Raw genomic sequence first — 18,868 nt, forward strand, 5'->3', positions numbered from 1 at the left:
AGACCAGGCTGGCCTCAAACTCAGAAATCTGCCTGCCTCTGCCTCCCAAGTGCTGGGATTAAAGGTTTGTGCTATCGCTGCCCAACAAGATTGATTTTCATACCCAGACCTTTTAGCATATTGGTTTTCAATAGCCAAAGTCTTAAACCTTGAGTTTGGATTTTACAGTCCTTGAAATTCTTGCGCTTTCCACTGTAGGCATCGAAAATATATGCTATGTAACACGTATTTGATTGTTTTTCTTCTCCACTGTTTAACTGCCCTCCTAAGGCCAGTTCTCTCTTTTCTCCTTTCCCCTGGCCTCATCCAAACTGCTCTGACCCCATGTTCTTAGCCCTCTCCCCATAACTTTGGGGAGAGCCCTGTAGCTCTACAGCCAGCATACGATACCATCAGCCCCACTGCCTCTCAGAGAAAAGATCTGCTGTGTGTGCTGACGGCCCTGAGTGTCGTCAGTCTTCAGAAAACAGATTACTCAGGACATGCACCACACCCCCGGCCTACTTCAAACTCCCAAGAGTATGGCAAGGGCTCTCTGGGTAGCCAGCTGGTAAATTCCAGTCTCCAGAATAGATCCTGTCTCAAAAAAATAAGGTAGAAGAAATACAGGAAGACATCCAACTCAACCCCTGGGCTCCATTCATGTATGGGCAAGTGCTCCTCTACTCAAGAGCACGCACATATCAAATGCTACCACTGCTGCTGCTGCTGCTGCTGCTGCTACTACTAATAATAATAACTCAGTCACTCCTCAAGAGAGTCCCAATTTGTTCTCCTGGGACAAGCTTTCTGGGTGGATTGGGATGGACTAGGTTGGTCCACTGTGGAGATATTTCTGTGTTGCCCGGCCTGGCCTTCAAAGTCCAGCCAGATGAGCAGAGGCAAAGTGTGATCAATATAACCTTTCTTATCCAGACAATGGGGTAAACACCTTTAATTCCAACACTCAGGAGGCAAAGGCAGGTGGACCTTTGTGAGTTCAAGGCCAGCCTAGTCTACAGAGTGAGTTCCAGGACAGCCACCAGAGCTACAAAATGAAACCCATATATATATATATATATGTGTGTGTGTGTGTGTGTGTGTGTGTGTGTATGTATGTATATATATATATATACACATATATATGCATATATATACATATATATGCATATATATGTATGTGTGTGTATACACACATATATGTGTGTGTGGTGTACACATACATACATATACATACATATATACTATTTCTTGCAGACAGTGGAGCCCCAGAGCCAGCGGTCTGTGTGGTCACTACAGCTGCCATAGACATCCACCAGCCCAATGTTGCTTCAGACCTCTTCTCTGTCGACCTGCCTCTGAAGCTCAGTGGTAACAGCACCTGCGCCAGCGCCACCTCGGAGACCACCTCCCAGTCCATCTGTGGCTCAGTCACCAGGGCCCAGAGTGCCAGCAGCCAGACACTGGGTTCCTCCACAGACTGTAGCACCCCCCGAGAAGAGCTGTCCTCTAAGCCCAGATCTTCTCCCCCGCCACTGCTTCTGCCCCCTCAGCAGCTGGTGGCAGAGGCCACAGTCCAGGACCTGATGTCCTCTCTGTCAAAGGACCCCTGCCCATCCCATAAGGCCTTGGACCCAGCACCCCTGGCCCAGCCTACCCCAGTGGGCTCAGTCCAGACCAGCCCTGAGCTGGAGCATAGGGTAAGTCTGTTTAACCAGAAGAACCAGGAGACCCTCCCAGTTCTTCAGATCAACCCTGTCATCCACTTGCAGCCCACAGCTGGGCTGGAGGAGAAGTTCAGATCTTTGGAATCCAAAGAACCAAAGTTGCATACGGTTCCTGAGGCCTAGAGAGCCTACCAGCTTGTTGAGTGCAAAAGAGGGGAGACAGCCATTTTGATGCTCTTTCAGGACCCCAGAGGCCACCCAGGGCCATACATGGGGCTCAGGATCCCATCTGGTCTCCCATAGGGTGCTGTCTGCCTCCAGGGAGGTGACGCCAGGCAGAGGCCACATGCCTCAGACCTCAGTCAGAGTCCAGAGCTGGGGCCTCCTTTTGCCCTACTCAGGAGAGGGTGGTGCTCCTGGCTGGGGTTTTGGGTTTTTGTTTTGTTTGTTGTTTTGTTTTGTTTTTTAAAACCATTTTTATAAAAAACCAGCCTATGGCCCAGCTTCAGCAAGGTAGAGTGTGGGGGCCAGCTCAGCCTCTTTCGTTGCCTTTGTTCCTGATGCCCACCCCGGATTCCCGGGGATAGCACTGTGAGCTGAGGCTGCCCAGCCTCACCCCAAGCCGTCTTTCCAGAAATGCTGGGGGAGCAGACACAACCACGGAGCTCACATCCGAGCCTGTCTCACCTGTTATTCTCTTATTCCAGCATGGGCATTTCCAAGTCTCCACAGGCCATGAGGGGACGGATCTGGAGGCGGGAGGGGGAGGGGGAAGGGGACGGGAGGGGAGGGGAAGGGCAGCCATTTTATGACCCCAGCTTTAATAATAAAAACCAGCTGCACTGAGACGTCTGGATAGCAGAGGTTTTTTGTTTGGTTGCCATTGTGTGCAGTGGTTCAGAGTTCACCAGATACTCACTTATCTGGGCAGCTCTCTCTTCTCTCTGGCAGCCCCCAGGCTTTTACAGAGGGGAGAGCCTTGAGCCCGTCCCTGTAGGTCAGTGCGTGCTTTTCCCTCCCCTATCTCTCCATCAGAATGGAACCAACAGCTATGCCTCCCTCCCTGGCAACTCCTGAGCAGCTCTTGGACCCAGGGCTCCACTCTTGGGGGCCTCAGACTCAACCCAGTCCAGAGCTGAGTTCAGCTCTTATTTTGCCATCTACCCAATTACAGACATGCATGACATCACTGGCTTTCTGCCCATCTCTGGTCATTTTCCTAGATACCTGACCCCAACTCTCACCCCAGCCTTGGCGAGGCCCATGTCCTCCAGTGGGCTGGACTGCAGCCGGCTCAGCCTGGCCTACCTCTGGCTTTCCCTCTCTGTCTCATCCTCCCAGGCTGCTTGGATTCCGCCTGCCCAACACCTTTCAGAGTTGAGTTTGTATGACCATCAGGTTTTCTCGTGTGTATGGGGCAAGGGCAGGATGGGATGGTTTGCTGTTTTAAAGGATCCTATTCCTCCACACGACAAGATGAGAGTCACAGCCATTTGTGACATAGACCACGTTTCTTTCACATCTTCCCTTCACTCTTTATAGGTGCTTGCCCTGGCTTCAACAGGTCAGGTGTCCTCCAGTTCCTGGGGCCCGTTGAGTTAGCTCTGGGGGCTGGGGGCAGCAGTCCCACTGTGTGATCAGCAGCTGCCTCTTTGCCTGTTTCTTAGGTTATAGGGCCCAAATCCTGCTTAGAGACTCGGGGCACAGAGCCACCCTGGAAAGGTGGTTGGAAGGGAGGGAATTGTTATGTGTAGGCAAAGACCACCCCTTGTTCATGAGATCTGTAATGATGGTGTTGGAGGAGTGCCAGATTTGATCCCTGGCACACACACACACAAAGGATTGAACAACCACAGAAGACAGAAGAGGAGCCTCAAGAAAGGGGAGTAACAGCTTTATCCCCTAGGGCTTAGAGTCTGCTAAATGGACACAGGGTATTTTATAGGGCTCCAGGGTCCTCCCCCTTTCCCCTATTGGTTTGTTTAGATACCACTCTTAGGCACAACCCACCCTCTCTGTACCCCACCACTGCCCTCCCCAAGCCTAAGTCACATGACATCATGCCTGCTCATCATTTCTCTTTAGTACCTTGTGGGAACAAGAAGCCGCCATCTCATGGATCTGAGAGGGGCGGAGTCTAGGGGCTGTCTGTCCAAGAGAAGAGAGACTTTTATGAGCTAGGACTCCTGGGGGCAGTTCAGGGGGTTGCCATAAAATGTCTGACAGGCAGCACATCTAGTGCTCCATTTGCAGGACCATCTATAGGAACAAAAGAGCTGAAGGAGCAGAGGGGAGAATGTGAGATGCCATGACAGTACGGCCCAGAGTGAGGCAACAATCCCCTAAAAAGGCATCCCACACAGTAACAATCAGCCCTAGGCTGCTCTCAAGGGTGATGAACCCCAGATCTGCTTTCAGATGCTTTGAAAGCTGTCAGGGTGGCTAGAAGCTCAGTCTGAGGTCCCTCCCAGATGGCTTGAGAAAGAAGAAATGAGCCGGGCAGTAGTGGCACATACCTTTAATCACTGCACTTCGGAGGCAGAGGCAGGCAGATTTCTGAGTTCGAGGCCAGCTTGGTCTGCAGAGTGAGTTCCAGGATAGCCAGGGCTACAAGAGAAACCCTGTGTCAAAACACCCCCCAACACACACACACACACACACAAAAAAAAAAAAAAAAAAAAAAAAAAAAAAAAAAGAAAGAAAGAAAAAAGAAAAGAAAAAGAAATGATTTAACCATTGTTTGATTTTTAGTTTAAACAATAGTGGACCTATATCTCTTGGCTGAGGGCAGGCTTGAATTGAGCCAAGATCGTACCTGAAAATAATAGTCACAGGCCTTTGCTCTTTGGCTGTTTCATGGTTCTTTCTTCGTGTCTGAGTCAGAGAGCCAGCCTGACTCAGGAAAGGGGTCTGGAAGACACTTTAAGACAAATATACTTGGGTCTTGTCTTAGGGGAACTATTGTTGTAATGAAACACTATGACCAAAGCAACCTGGGGAGGATTTACACTTCCACATCACTGATGCCCATGGAAGGGAGTTATCCAGGAACCTGGAGACAGGAGCTGATCCAGAGGGCATGGAGAGGGGCTGCTTACTGGTCTGTCCAGCTTACCGTCTTATAGAACCCAGGACCACCAGCCCAGGGGTGGTCCTGCCCACAATGGGCTAGGCCCTTCCCCAACAATAATGAATTAAGAAAATGCCCTACACCCGGATCTGATGGAGGCATTTTCTCAATTGAGGTCCCCTCCTTTCAAATAACTCCTGCTTGTGCTGAGTTGACATTAACCTAGCCAGCCCAGGTCTGAAGTAGATGGGCTGAATCCTATCTCCAGCCCTGGCTTCTCAGCTCAAACAGTAGCCCATGACAGTTTATACACAAAGGGCGTTTGTCCCTCTAAAGAACTGAACTCAGTGGTTTACACTGAACGGAAGACTTGCTGTGGAGTCCCGCGATGAGTGGTGGCCTCTTTGTAACCTGTAGAGATTGGTCCAGAAGAGTCTTAGTGCCTGGGCTTCTGTGGGAACAGGGACCGACGAGCTTTACCTTCAGAGTCCTTCAGCTTTATAAGCTTATCAGCAAGTGACAGTAAGCAGCCACAACTGAGGACAGTCACGTCCTCAGACGTTCCTTTAGCAGTGCCTAACCTGAGACCGTCCCTGGCCGGACTTGGTGTGACCAACATTTTGAAAGCCGGTGTCCACAATCAGCTCATATGTGGCCACAAATGGCAGCCTGGAAAGCTCTTTCTGTTTTTCTTTCTCTGCTACTGAGAAGCTCTGTGAATATAGGTAGGTCTGAGTTCTCCACCCTATCCTGCAAGAGAAAATAGGCCAGGGAAGCTGGGGCTGTGCCTCCTGACAAAAGAAAATTGGAATTTTGTTTGATCCTTTGTTTGTCTGAGATCTCATTCGGTCCAGTGCTTGAAAAAGTAGCTGAGTATTGACTTTGGAGGGATCTTGGAACCAGTTTGTTCCATCTGCAATGAGATAGAAGAAGGGAGATGAGGAAATGTTTGGTCCTCCCCACATCCTCCGGTCCACCTGCTGGACTAGTCCAGTCTGTCATCAGGAAGCAGTTAGCATGATTTAGTCTTCCCTGGGGAGAGGCTGGATCAAGTAGTGGGACTTCCATACCATGTCCTCTAGTCTTCCTTATGGCCATGTTGACCCTGACCCAGAGCCACACAAGGGCCACTTTCTATGTAAGCCACACAAGCTCGATGAGGCAGCAGAAGCTCCACTCCTTGAATCCACTGGGCACATGCTATATGATAAGTGTTTCAAAGCTCCAACCTCACATGATCCCCAAACCCAAGGTCTTAACTTTTAACTCACCCAAGGTAAACAGAACAGGAAGGCAGAACCAGATGCAGAATGGAAACAGATAGGTCCAATCCCATTGGCCCACTGCACAAATGACCACAGGTATACTAGGGAGAGTCCAGGAACCAAGAGTTATCTGCCTCCATCTGCAGCCCTCCCACCTACCCAGTCTCCAAGTGTTAGGCATTTGGAGAGACCCCAGAGCCAGGCCTACTAGCCCATTGTCAGCCCCAGCTGGCAGGCAGAGTGGCACTTCTCACAGGTTTCCTCTGCTTCTCATTACATCCCTCTGTGGTCCCTGTCCGAGCAGCCTGGAGGCCTTTTAGAGAAACAACTTGTTATGCAAGCTTTACACCCATGACTTGGCCCCCAGGTCTAATGCCATCCAAATGAAACAGGGTCATTGGTTCTCTCAGACTGTCCAGCAAGATTCCAGACATGTGCTGGGCCAGTAGTTAGGCCAATGCTACTCTGCCCATTTTTCAACAGAAATTGGCTCTTGATATCCACCTCCCCTAGCAGATGCGCAGAGTGTGGATCCGATATCTAATAGTCCCCTCTGCTGCTCTGGGGTGCTGTTCTGGGAATGCCTCCTTTATTGACAACACTTGGCAGAAACTGTGAAGCACTTAAGAAACGCAGGAACCTACGACAGCCTATCAAGCTTCACCCAAGAAGCTGATCTTTGTTGCTCTCAGCCCATGCTCACAGCTGTGGAGACTTCCCTCCCTGTTGGTTTACTCGTTAAGTAATTACACAGTGATTGATGGGTCCTAGTAAAGGCCACCTTTCTCTATGCTCTAGTTTTATGACAGGCCTGTGTTCAGATAAAATAGGTATTCTTTTCTTAAGGCCCATGGGTCAGAGAAATCCCACCGGTTGGGGCACAGTGAAGGGGATCTGTCATCTCCTTTCTTGAGGATCCTCTGAAGATACTAAGGTGGGCATGGGTACCCATGTTCTCCTCTTTCCCGTTAGCAACCATGGAAGGAAGGGAGCCTGTTCCAAATATCTGCTCTTCTTATTGGCGTAACTCTTCAATTTCCTGTACCTGAATGAATTCCTAATCTTATATGATCTTTTATTCAAAAATGCCTCTGGAGTAAATGTTCCAGTTGACCCCTTTTTCTCAGGTTTATAATCTGTAAGCAAACGTGGTAAGCACCCAGGATGAATAATTTACCCGGGATCTAGAGACTATTGAGTGCTAATTTTCCTCAGTTTGTTTATGTCATAGCATCTAGAAAGTGAAAAGGTGAATAAAGGAAGCATGATGCCCAGGGCATGATGGGACAGAATCGAAAACTGGCCATAAAAAGCAGAGAATAGAATGCAGCAGGATGAACAGCATTAAGGCCCAGCAGAGCCCTCATCTCCAGCCTCCCGCCCAAGCATGCTGGTCCTTCCTCTAGCTGTTACTGGTCACTGGGAAACTGGTGCTGAGGCAGAGGGTCCTAGGCATAGAGTTTATTAGGCCAGTCCTGTAAGTGCTACTGAGCATAGACAGCCGAGCAGGCCAGGAGTAAGGCAAGTAACAACCGTGCCTCTTAGGGATGGAAGAGGAAGACAGCTGGAAGTCTGCTGATCAGGCCCAGATCCCCCCTCTCTTCTGTTGGTCCTGTTTTGATGTCTGTCCCCTGATTCCAGGCTCTCCTTCATTTCCCCAGTGTCTTCTGGAAAAAGCCGCTGCCTCCTCTACCTACTTCCCTCTATCTAACTGAAAGAGAGTATGACAAAGGTGTTAAAGGACAGCCAGCTGGCAAGTGTTGGCCACACAGGGAGGCTTTTCTGAAAGCCAGTCTTGGAGGTTGGTTGGCTCACCAGTCAGCACAGTGAAGCCTCGATTTCTGAGGCCTTGCTATATGTCAACAACTCACTAGTGGGAGGTACATCTGGCACAGAGCTCAGCACCGGTGTCCCCCAAATCCAGAGCACTTGGAGATGAGGTGTGGGGCTGGCATTCCAGTTTTCTGCATTGTGATGGGTAAGATGGCACTACAGGCTCTGTCATTTGCAGGACAGGAGCCTATCATGTCAGTAACCAGTAGTCTACCCCCATAGGACTGAAACGAGCCACCTTCCTCAGCCAGCTGCCACTCTACTGAATTCTGTTGTCCCTGGTCCTGAGCTAGTGCGACTGACTAAGCAGATTATCCTCTAGGGCCTGAGCCAGGTGAACACTGCAGATCTGCTGCCAGCCGGCACCCACAGCCGGCCAGCACCCACCTCTGCAATGAGCCACAGGACAGTGGAGGAAACCTTGACTGGGCATTTTAAAAGAATAAGAATATTACTTTTAGTACTTTTGACACAACTGCAAAATCGAACCACTTCCAGAAAACATGAGCAGGGGATTGTGGACTGTCCCTCCCAACTGAGAGCCCATTGTCAGACCATTAGAACAAACAGGATGTCAGGTGGAGATGGTGAGACAGCCATGCAGCAGAGGTGCCACATATATGGGAGGCAGAGGCCTGGGAGCACAGGGAGAAGTCTTGTGTGTTAGAAAGCAGAGAGCAGAGTAGCCAAGCTGTAGGGTGAGGGTGTCAGAGACCCTGGAACGTGTAGATACCTGTTCTTGGTATCACAAGCATACACAGGTCATCGAACAGCATTATAGTTCTTTCTCTGGAGCCCTCTCAGGAGAGAGGGCCAGGGCCAGGCTTCAGTGACACCCCCATTACAGAACGACCCCAAGGCAGATACTCTAGGCCTGCCGTAAAAGCTCTGGATTTCATGGCTCCCCAGAGTGCTATAGCTGGGGGCCTGTGAAGGTGGGCCAGTACTCCTTAGAAGGTCTCCAGCCCAGAGAAGAGGCTCCCTGCCCATTAAAAAAGCCCACTCTGGGGTCCCAAGGGAGACTCCCACAGGAGCAGAGCAGCTTAGGTGGCAGTTGCTGCCTGCTGTAGGAGAAGGACAGTGATAACCGAAATGGCTATGATAATTTCCGAAGGGGACAGGTGCTTTTGACAGTCTCACACCCTTGCCACAGCCCTGCAAACCAGGCTTACTTCCCCTGCTTTGCAGAGAAGGAAACACAGGATGAGACCACTGCCCCTCTGCCCTTACAGACAGCTCACTAGTAAAATGTAGTGGCAGGATTCAAACATGGGACTGTCGGTGATTCCGCGTGGGAGTGGGGAAAGCAAACCAGGCCCCATCAGGAAAGTCAAAGACATATGAAGTCCAGACCCCACCCTCCCAGTGCTCTTCTGCCTCCTGTGCCCTAAAGGTCTGGCCTCCTTGCTCAGTCTTGCCTTTGGAGCCCTGAGAACTTTGTGACCATCCTGACATGCTGAACCCAATAGTAAGGACAGCGAGGCTCAGAGCCAGCTGTCAATGCCCAGCCTACAGGAACCCTGCAGCTCTGGCCAGAAGCCATCCAGGTCTGGGAACTGGAAGGCCTTCTCTGAGTGATGTGACTGACCACCCTCCCGAGCTCCCAGCAAGGATTCAAACCCAGAGCCTAAATTTTCAGGTCAAGTCATACAGATAGGGACAGGAGAGGAGCACCAGAGTTCACAGATCATGTGTGGCCAGCGGCTGGTATGTAGAGGGTATTCATTCCCTCCATAACTTAGTGAATCCCCTCTCACTCTAGGACTCTCCTGGGCTAGTCAAGAGAGCAAGGCTCTTATCACTAAAGAGAGACCTTAGAACTGGGGGGGTCACTTTCCCTAGGAGCTGATGAGAGGTTCAAGCCCATAGTACCTTGAGCCCTAGCTATGATTTGTATGGCTGCTGAACAAAGGCGCTCACAATTCTGGGTATCTGAACCAATATTTGAGGGCTAAAGTAAAGCCTGCTCTTCCCTGTCCACTCCAACTCTAGGTGCTGCTGTCCCTTACAGTGTACAAGACCTGGGTGTTTGGATTCCTGGACCAACCCTGTTTCTGTCTTGCTCTGTGATTCAAGAAAACCCTTGAGCTCCTCCCTCCCTAGCACAAAAATAATGACTTGTATGTGCCCCACCCCTGAGGGTTGCTGGGATAGCTAATGACATAATGGAAGGGAAAGCCCTCTGAGAATGTTTCAAGGGAAACACAAGCTGAAGGCTCCCTTATCAATAATAGATGCCCGGGGTGCGTTTCTGCCAGCCAGCACACACTCAGCACTTCTGGGGCGGATGCCCAGGGGATGCTCTTTTATTCCATTTGCTGCCACTGATATTTCAGAGTGGAGAGCAAGGTGGTAGACCGATGGATATCCTGCGCTAGCTCCAATAGCCAGCTCCTGAGCTCCTGCAGCTAGCACATCCTATCCTTGTAAAGTGTCTCAGAGTCCCCCAATTTCAGACAGGAGGTACCTACCTGCCTTTTCCTTTTCCAATATTGGCTCTAAACCTACCCCTCACACACTGAGGAAATCACAATATTGCAATTTTTTTTTTCTTTACTTGGCGCTATTGCTCAAAAGTTTGGTTTGTGTCCTGATGCATAGATAATTTAATTATCCAAAGAAAACGATGGAACACTCGCTGCTAATTTATTACCAGCTACCAAGGACACAGCGCTGACATAATTTCATACCGAGTCTCAGGCTACAGCTTAGGAGAACAGGCTGCCTACTCACCCTGAGCAACCAAATGAAATTGACTACCCAGGAGGTCAGCCAGGACATTAAACAACGTGATGACTGTGGCAGAGCCCCGTGCCTGAGATTTACAGTGTGCTTTTCACCCTACACTCCAGGAGCCTCCCCAACATCAATTAGGCCCCATAACTAGGAGGACTCACCTCCGCCTACGTAGCTTAAAGAAGGGGCAAGGCCTGTGGATCCTGGTTGGGACAGTGCCACGGGAGAAAGCAGACTGGAGCCATGCTGCAGCAGAAAATACCCTGCTTCCTGAGCAAAGCACAGAGGAACAGCGCCCTAGGAGAGGCCCCAGGAATGACAGCTTGTTCTTGGGAACGCCTGTGTTTGTTCATGCTTGGCCTCCTGTTTCAAACGTACCCCTCTCTCTTTCAGCCACGCCCTCTGAGCCTGGCTAACTGCCACATCTTTCCTCTACTCCAGACCACCCTGCTGGGTCTCAGGGTAAGATCCTTGGTTGTCTGAAGTCCTCAAGAAGGCTGTCAAACTCTGTCAGCTTTGGTCTTCTCATCTGTAGTATGGGGATTCATGAGACTTTAATGAGACCACGCATCTGAGGGTCTCAGCTCAGCATCTTGGGCATACAAAACTCTCAAAAATGTATGGTCTTTACCCACGCAGTGTGAGCTCTGTCTATACATTCAAAGGTTAAAATATTATGAGTACCTAGGTCAAGCCACTATCTTGCAGATGATGAACATGAAGTCTAAATGGAGAAGGAGACCAGGCATGGTGGGTCATGCTGTCATCCTGGTGCTCTAGCTGCGGCAGAGGAGAGCCATGAGTGTGAGCTATATATTGAGTTCTAGGCCAGCCTGGGCTACAGACTAAGGCAGTGTCTCAAATAATAAATAATACTGATAATAATATTTTATATTTTATAATAACAACAATAGTTATTATTCAAAAAATTAAGAGAAGAAGAAAAATAAATAGGCACCTTTCAACTAAGGTCTGGGTGATCAGCCTATATGTCCCCAGGTGGCCCACCATAGGGATAACAGCAAAAACTTCTAGAGGGACCAGAGGGGATCAGCATCTGCCCTAACAGCCTGGGCCACGTGGCTAGTTGTGGGAAGTAAAGGAGGTGATGCCCAGCAGGCCAAGCCTCCCAGGGCCCCCATTCTACTAGACTGGATGACGCGGAAAGCAAGTGCCAGCCTCCTTCAGAGGACACCTCAGAGCTACCATTACCTCTTGCTGCTAATGACAAATTTGGAGCTCTGAAGCCACGCACAGGGAGAAGAGTCCTAGAGAAGCTGGGGAGGAGGGCAGGTGAGGAAGCAGCTATGGAGAGAACAAGCATCCTGGAGGAGCTGGGGTGTGGAAGAAGCTGGGACAGTGGAAAGGCCATGCACCTCCAAGTCAGAGCCCAGTGTGGGTCCCAGGAATTCATGTGAGTCTAGTGTGGTCCTGTAGGTCAATACCCACACTTCTGGCCGTTACCTCTGCCCTCTGCTCCACACAGAAGGCAGCAGCAGTGAGATGCTCCTTAGGGTCAGCCAGTATGCAATCAATTCTTAGTAAGCCATATTTGCCAAAATTTCTGCTTTATGTTCCAGTTCTCCCACTTGCTATGTGACCTGGGGCAAATTCCTGGGCATCTGATTTCCTGAATCACACCCCTACCCACTAGCAGGGTGGTGTGCCCCAGCATTTTAACAGCCAAGGTTATCAGCAAGTCCTTCTTCACTCAGACTCCAGAGTCCCCCAAAACTAGGGTTATGTGAAACCCTGACAGTGTATCTCCTTATATGCTCCTTTTACAGGATTATCAGTCAAGAGCCTCCAGCTAACTATATCTATCTGGCACCATCAGTCAGGTTCTCTGGGTTTCCCACTTTCTCCAGCTCACTTTTATGTCCACCAAAACAAACCCCCTAGTCAGAGTCAGAGGCAGCATGAAACACAGCCATACTGAGCATTCCTTTCAGAATGAGAACATAAGGCGCATTTATGGCTGGGGTTTCCAGCCCTCCAGCCAGCGCAGACACACCCAGACTCTGGCGGCAACCGGGCTCCCCTATTACCCTGGGAGGAAAAGCTTGCTCTCCCCCAGCCTCATCCACAGCACTGGACCCATTTACACAGTCTCCAGGGATCCATTTTGTAACCAGAGCATTTTCAGCTAAACCCATTCAGGGCATGAAGCCAGAGGCCTCCTGTAACCACGTCCGAATAGCTTTCATCTTGTCCTCTCTCCATTGTTGGAGCACATGACCAGGTCTGGCTAGTCCTCTAGACGGGTCATGGGCCTTCCACAAAAACTCAGTGGCTCTCCATTACCAAGACCTGCTCAGGTGGTAGGGCCTCGGGTCATGCAATTCTTTGTAGAACACTCAATAGGCTGATTTTTTTTGTTTTCATTTTGATTTTGTGTGTGTGGTATGCATATGTGTATGAGTGGAGAGGGTGAATGCATGTGGACAGCCAAAATTGAAATCTAGGAGTCTTCTCTAATGGCGCTTTATTGAGGCGAGGTCTCTCAGTAAACTCAATCCTAGCTAGTTTAGCTTCTAGTTAGCCAGTCCTAAGATCCAGCCTCTCACAGGTGACCCCACGCCTGCCAGGATTTTTGTGCATGAGTTCTGGTTCCCATGCTTACTGTAGGAAGCATCTTATTGGGTAAACCACAATCTCTGCCCAATATGCTGACATTTAATTATAAAACATTCAAACAATAGCCACCAACTAGCAGAGAGGATTTTTTTAAAAGTATTCAACAAAATTACCCAATATGCCCCTAAGACAAAACAAAAAGCTATGGATCGGCAGGCTGAGCTCCTTGTTCATTCTCTTGGGCATCTGCTCACAGTGCCTGAAAACAGAAAGGGCATGGATGCAAAGTTTTAGCACAGGATGTGTAATGATTTAACACAGGCACATCTCCACCGACTCACTGTCCCTCTATGCTATATTTTCATGTAACCAGCAGGAGAGCAAAGTCTAAGAAACACGGCGTGAGGAGGGAAAAGGTCTAAACTTGTCAATGACCAGTACAAACTGGCTTCCCTTAACCCACACTTCCCAAACTCCGTGTCTCCTTCCCGCACTGCCTCAAGTATCCACTCGAACTCTGAGCTCAGTTTCCTCTTCTACCCTATATGCTAATGCAAAGCCTCCAGCCCAGGAAGAATGGCCAGGTCTGGTCCACAGGGGAATATCCAGTGACAGTGCCAAGTGTTTGCTCTCTGCTTCTGCATCTCCTCTCTTCTATTAGAGTAAAATTCATAAGGGCGGGGACCAACCATGCCTTCAATAGCCCATGACTCAGAGACTAGTGCAATGTCCTCTGTGACAAGCAAAGCTAAAGCTACTCTAGGTTGCAGCTCCCACATATCACAACTGCTGAGCCATCAAACACTGCAGAATGTTCCTTGCAGCATTGCTGAGTACATGCACATATGCTGGGAACACTGTCACCACTGGGCCTTGGGCTGTGTGAGGGATGGGGCTGTCCTGCAAGGGAAAAAAGCCGCCAGATTCTCAGGAGCCATGGGCGGCTAACCCTGGGATAGAAGCACACATGGGTAGTAGGCACAGTGTCCTCACCCTCCTCTGCTGTTGCCAGAGGCCACAGAGCTGCAGCAAAGATCCATAGGAATTGATAGTTCAGTTTCCAAAAAAGTGGAGATAAAAGGGATGCCTTGAACCAGGCCTCTTGGATTAAGTTTTCACTTACATCTTCACAGCTGGATTTTTGTGTGTACATATTTGTGTGTGTGTACAGATGTGGGTGCTTGTGGAGACAAGCAACTGTCCTTGGTTGTCTTCCTCTCACTTCCTTTCCACTTTTTTGAGGCAGAGTCTCTTATTGAGTTTGTCGCTCATCAATTTAAACTAGCTAGCTAGCAAGCCCCACAGATGAACCTATGCCCATCTCACCAGTGGTGCTGAGACTTTTTATAAGATACTAGTTACAGACTCAGATCCTCATGTCTATGCAGCACTGAACCACCCTCGCAGCCTACGCGACTGACTTTTGGAAGTACACTGCACATTGGCACGCAAAGGGACTTTCAGTTCTATGAAATCCTTCTGGAGGCACCATCCCAGAACACTGCCTCTCCTTTCTACCACAACGCCTCACCGGTGGCAGGAAACACTTAGCGCTCTTTGTCTGAGGCTGATGACTGTGTAGGCCTGGTCTCCCTGTCCCTTGAGTTGAGGGAGAATCATGTTTCTAGTGATATAACCATTCTGAAGCCAGACTGCCCAGTTTCAAATCTGGACTCTGGTTTAGCTGTCTGAATTTGGAGAAGTTGTATAACCTCATAGAGGTTGTAATTGTTGCTGTAAACCAACAAGAGCAGATTATAATTTATAAATCACTATGGAGACTGGAGGGGTAGCAAGTGCTAGCACGGTGCCTGGTTATACGCACAGCGAGTATGACATAGTCAGGGACCGCACAACACCTACCTAAGTGACAGTGGTCCTGTAAGACTGCCATGTTGCTGCCAATTTCCTACTGTGTGGTAGTACCATGGCACAATGTATTAACCACACATCTATGGGGTAGGTGTAAACAAGTCGACTGTGCTGCAGGTCATCTGAACACACACATTCTATGAACCCTATGTATAGAGTTGGCTGGGCCATCTAGGTTTGTATACTCAGTGACATCTGGAGATCAAAATAGACATTTCTTAGCACTTACCAGCCTGCTAAGTGACTTGGTTCTGCTAAATGTTATGGTGATGACAACCAGCAGCATCTAGTAAATGCTGGGTTTTGGAGCTAGGAGAGGGCAGCTCTGTCAGGAGGAATCAAGTGGGAGAAAGGATAATCAGTTCAACTCAGAGGAAAGGCGTTACCTGGGATGCTCTCTGATCAGCCTATCTCAATGTGGGTGCCCCTACAGCCATCCCATCTGCCATTGCTTCTACCCTTGTAGTTGGGATAGAAGGTAAATGAAGAAGCCCTTAAAAAGCACCTCAAAGACAGAAAGATACAGTAATCACTTTCATGAGGTGACCGAAGCCATGTACGCACAGGCAATTCAAGTCATGGTTCCTCTCCCTTGTGCCTCACTACTTCAATTGGGGCAAGCAGAGGCACAGCGAGAGGCCCTACAGCTCTGGTATTCTAGGATCCCATGGTACTGATGTGTCCGTGACTTGTGGAGAGCTAGCACTTTGCTGCTGTCCTCTTACCTCACTAAAAGGCTGAAATGCCACAGCTTCCAAAACTGCTTTGTAGCAAGTAACTGATGTCAAAATAGTCTCAATTTGGCAGCAGAGGAAGGGCCAGGCTGTCCACATGGGGTCTTTGCCTCACTGCTCACTCCCCACGTCTTCCTTGTGGTGCTGCATGCTCAAGCCAGGGCACCACCTCAGCTTCTGAAGACATGTTTCCAGTTGGCAGTACTTCTGATTCTACTTTGCAGATGACTTCCTGCCCATGGCCTCCTGCAGGCCTGGCCATGGCCTCACTGGCTCTCTCAGACCTGCACTCATCCTGACTTATACTCAGAACCCAGGGCACACGAGTGCAAGAGATGACCACGTGTGGAGGATGCAGGAGCCCAGTTGCTTTTTTCCCACACAGAGCAAACTACCAAGAGAGTAAAGGAAAGGACAGAGCATTCTCTGAGCTGGACTTTAAATATCCATAGTAGTACCAAACCATCCTCATAAGAAGTTAGACTGTCTCAGAGTTGTCCCTCCCTCTCTACTTCCCATACTCTGCAGGCACAAAGTCCTATAAACTGACGAACCCCTAAAATGGACAACCGGAATTTAACTTAAACCAGCCAAATACTTGCAGCGTGGTCAGGCTCAAGTCAGGTTTACTTCGTCACATTGGCTGTTTCTGGAACATTCACACTTTGAGGTCAAGCTTCTATAGTTCTGAATTTGCCAAGCCAGCCTCTATCTTTTGGGGTATGGCATCTAACAATTATATTAGGGTGACTAGGCTATGAGGATTTCTGTGCTTACAACTTAAAATAAACAACACCCATGAATAAGACAAGTAAAGAGATAAGTGATGGTGATGGTGATGATGGTGATGACTATGGTGATGAGACCTGAGACAGACCTAACTATGCCATCCTGTTTGTCCAGGAACTTGCTATGTAAACTAGGGTAGTTGGGAGTTCGCAAAGATCCATTTTCCTCTGGGATGCTGGAATTAAAGGTGACTGGCACCACACCCGCCTAGAACTGGATTTTATTCCCTTTCTTCAGTTTGTTCTTTAATTAAGAAGTTAGGCATGTTTCTGATAGTAATTTTAAAGGATGACAAAACTTTATTCTATTTTTTATTTCAGAATTAGAAAATTCAAAAAAATAATTGTTAGGAACCACAAAAAATTAAAAAGGAATAATAATCAATTCATCAAAAGGCATCCTGGTGGCTGTTAGCATATTTTCCTTCTTCAGATTATGAATTTCTATTATTTCAGCTTAATACTCTTGACAGTTTCCTTAAGATATGATTTTGACTTATTTTTTCTTCAGTATTTCTGTCATTTCAGGAACCACCTGCAAAACAAATGAACAAAAACCCAAAATAGTAGTTAAGCTTCTTGAGCCCTCCTTGAGATAGGGTCATTAGCTTTGGGGAGGACGCAGGCTAAAACTGTGGCAGATCTCAGTTCAGCAATAAGTGTCATCCAGGCACATACATTCCCCTGCTCACTTGCTTTCTCCTCTACATGGATAGCAAACCCTCCGTGAGGAGAGCATGAGGAACACAGGCTGTGGGGCTAGAGCCAACTTCTGCCCAGACATCACTGGGAATACTTAGCAGGAGACTGTTTTTCTCTCCAGGACTCAGAACAGTGAGACCTTCCTACCTCTGTACTCCCAGCATCCTTCCTGCTTTCCTCTGTACTCCCAGCATCCTTCCTGCTTTCCTCTGTACTCCCAGCATCCTTCCTGCTTTCCTCTGAATCCCCAGCATTCTTCCTTCTCTCCTCTGTATTTCCAGCATCCTTCCTGCTTTCCTCTGTACTCCCAGCATCCTTCCTGCTTTCTTCTGTATTCCCAGCAACCTTCCTTCCTTCCTTCCTTGTGCATCTCACTTTCCTTCAAGTCTGCACAGTGTCACTATTCACAACTGCCACCTCCTCAAGTACCTCTCTCCCATTTATGCACTGCACACTTTACAAACATTTCGTTGGCTTTCTCAACATGTGTTACTACCAGGTGGCACATTCAAATGAACTGAACATGCAGTGTCATTGCTTTTCATTAGAATCCAGGTCAAGACAGTGGCTGCAGCTAGAGTGGGACTGTGGGATGACATACGCACATTCTGAACACTAGCTGGGCCACTTGTGTAAAATATCAATTACCCAGTCCTGCAAAAGGTTGTGGGCTGCCCTAGCTCACAGAGATCTTCATTGACCGTTACACTGATGAATGCAGACTCTCAATTATTTAAGAGAGCTAAATTTCCACCAGGTGGAAATAATGTGTTCCTACAAAATTTATTAAGGAAATTGTCAACATGTTGTTTCTTCCGAATGTCACTTTGTCTCCAGCCTATTAAAAGGCCTGTGTTTACCATGGAGCCAGCAGGCATTTGCTCAAGGCAGCACTAAGTGCTGGCACCACTTCCCCTGACTTTCCTCAGTGGAGGGACCATGAGCTCATGCCAGTCACAGGGTTGACATGCTCCCAGAGCCTCATGTGAGACCTGCGGGTTTCATGAAAAATATGCCATAGCACAACATCTTTCCCCAGAAGGTCAAACATTTATAACAAAACAAAACTACCCTCCAGAATGTCCCCTCTCCATACTCCCCACAACAGAGTCAAGGGGATTTTCTCTTGCCATCGTTTATGAGCCTTAAAACAATTTAAACCAACAACAGACTTTACAAGGATTCTATATAAGCCTTTAGGGGAAAAAGCTAAGTGTAAAGGCTGAAAGACCTGGATTCTTATTTTTATTTTCCTTTAGATATTGCAGAGGTATCCAGCTCTACTTACGAAGGACACATCAAAGGAGACTTGAATTTAAAAAGAAGGCAGTCTACTGCCATAAACATATGATGAACATGTTCTCCTTAGGCTTGAGAGAGTGGAGAAGTCTCTGGGTAAGTGACTTCTCTTCAGTGTGCTGAAATAAAATCCAGTGTACTGGATTAAATGATCACTGTTCAGCTCCATGGATATTCTAAAAAGTCAACTCCATACTGAGTTTGTTGAGCAATTCTATTACTAGAGACAATACTCTAAATGTGGTCATCTTATACCAGAATGTAGGAGAATGAGACAACAGTGTTATGTGCTACAAATTTAGAAATTCTTAAGAAAGAAGAGCCCAATGTAGCAAAGGAAAATTCA

General features: G+C 48.4%; 2 protein-coding genes across 5 annotated transcripts in view; one reads left to right on the forward strand and one right to left on the reverse strand.

Moving 5' to 3' along the window:
* Nucleotides 1-2,494, forward strand: part of Tmem266 (transmembrane protein 266) — a 123,905-nt gene extending 121,411 nt beyond the window's left edge. For all 4 annotated transcript variants that reach the window (XM_031344763.1, XM_031344764.1, XM_031344765.1 and 1 more), the window contains one exon: nt 1,237-2,494. In XM_031344763.1, the coding sequence (XP_031200623.1) occupies nt 1,237-1,829 (593 nt within the window). In that variant the 3' untranslated portion in view covers nt 1,830-2,494. The remainder of the gene's footprint in view (nt 1-1,236) is intronic.
* A 14,294-nt stretch (nt 2,495-16,788) lies between these two features.
* Nucleotides 16,789-18,868, reverse strand: part of Etfa (electron transfer flavoprotein subunit alpha) — a 68,115-nt gene continuing 66,035 nt past the window's right edge. The window contains exon 12 of the mRNA XM_031343518.1: nt 16,789-17,056. Within this exon, the coding sequence (XP_031199378.1) occupies nt 17,018-17,056 (39 nt within the window). The 3' untranslated portion in view covers nt 16,789-17,017. The remainder of the gene's footprint in view (nt 17,057-18,868) is intronic.

The sequence above is a fragment of the Mastomys coucha genome, unplaced genomic scaffold (assembly GCF_008632895.1).
Source record: "Mastomys coucha isolate ucsf_1 unplaced genomic scaffold, UCSF_Mcou_1 pScaffold23, whole genome shotgun sequence".
In the NCBI taxonomy this organism is placed as follows: domain Eukaryota; kingdom Metazoa; phylum Chordata; class Mammalia; order Rodentia; family Muridae; genus Mastomys; species Mastomys coucha.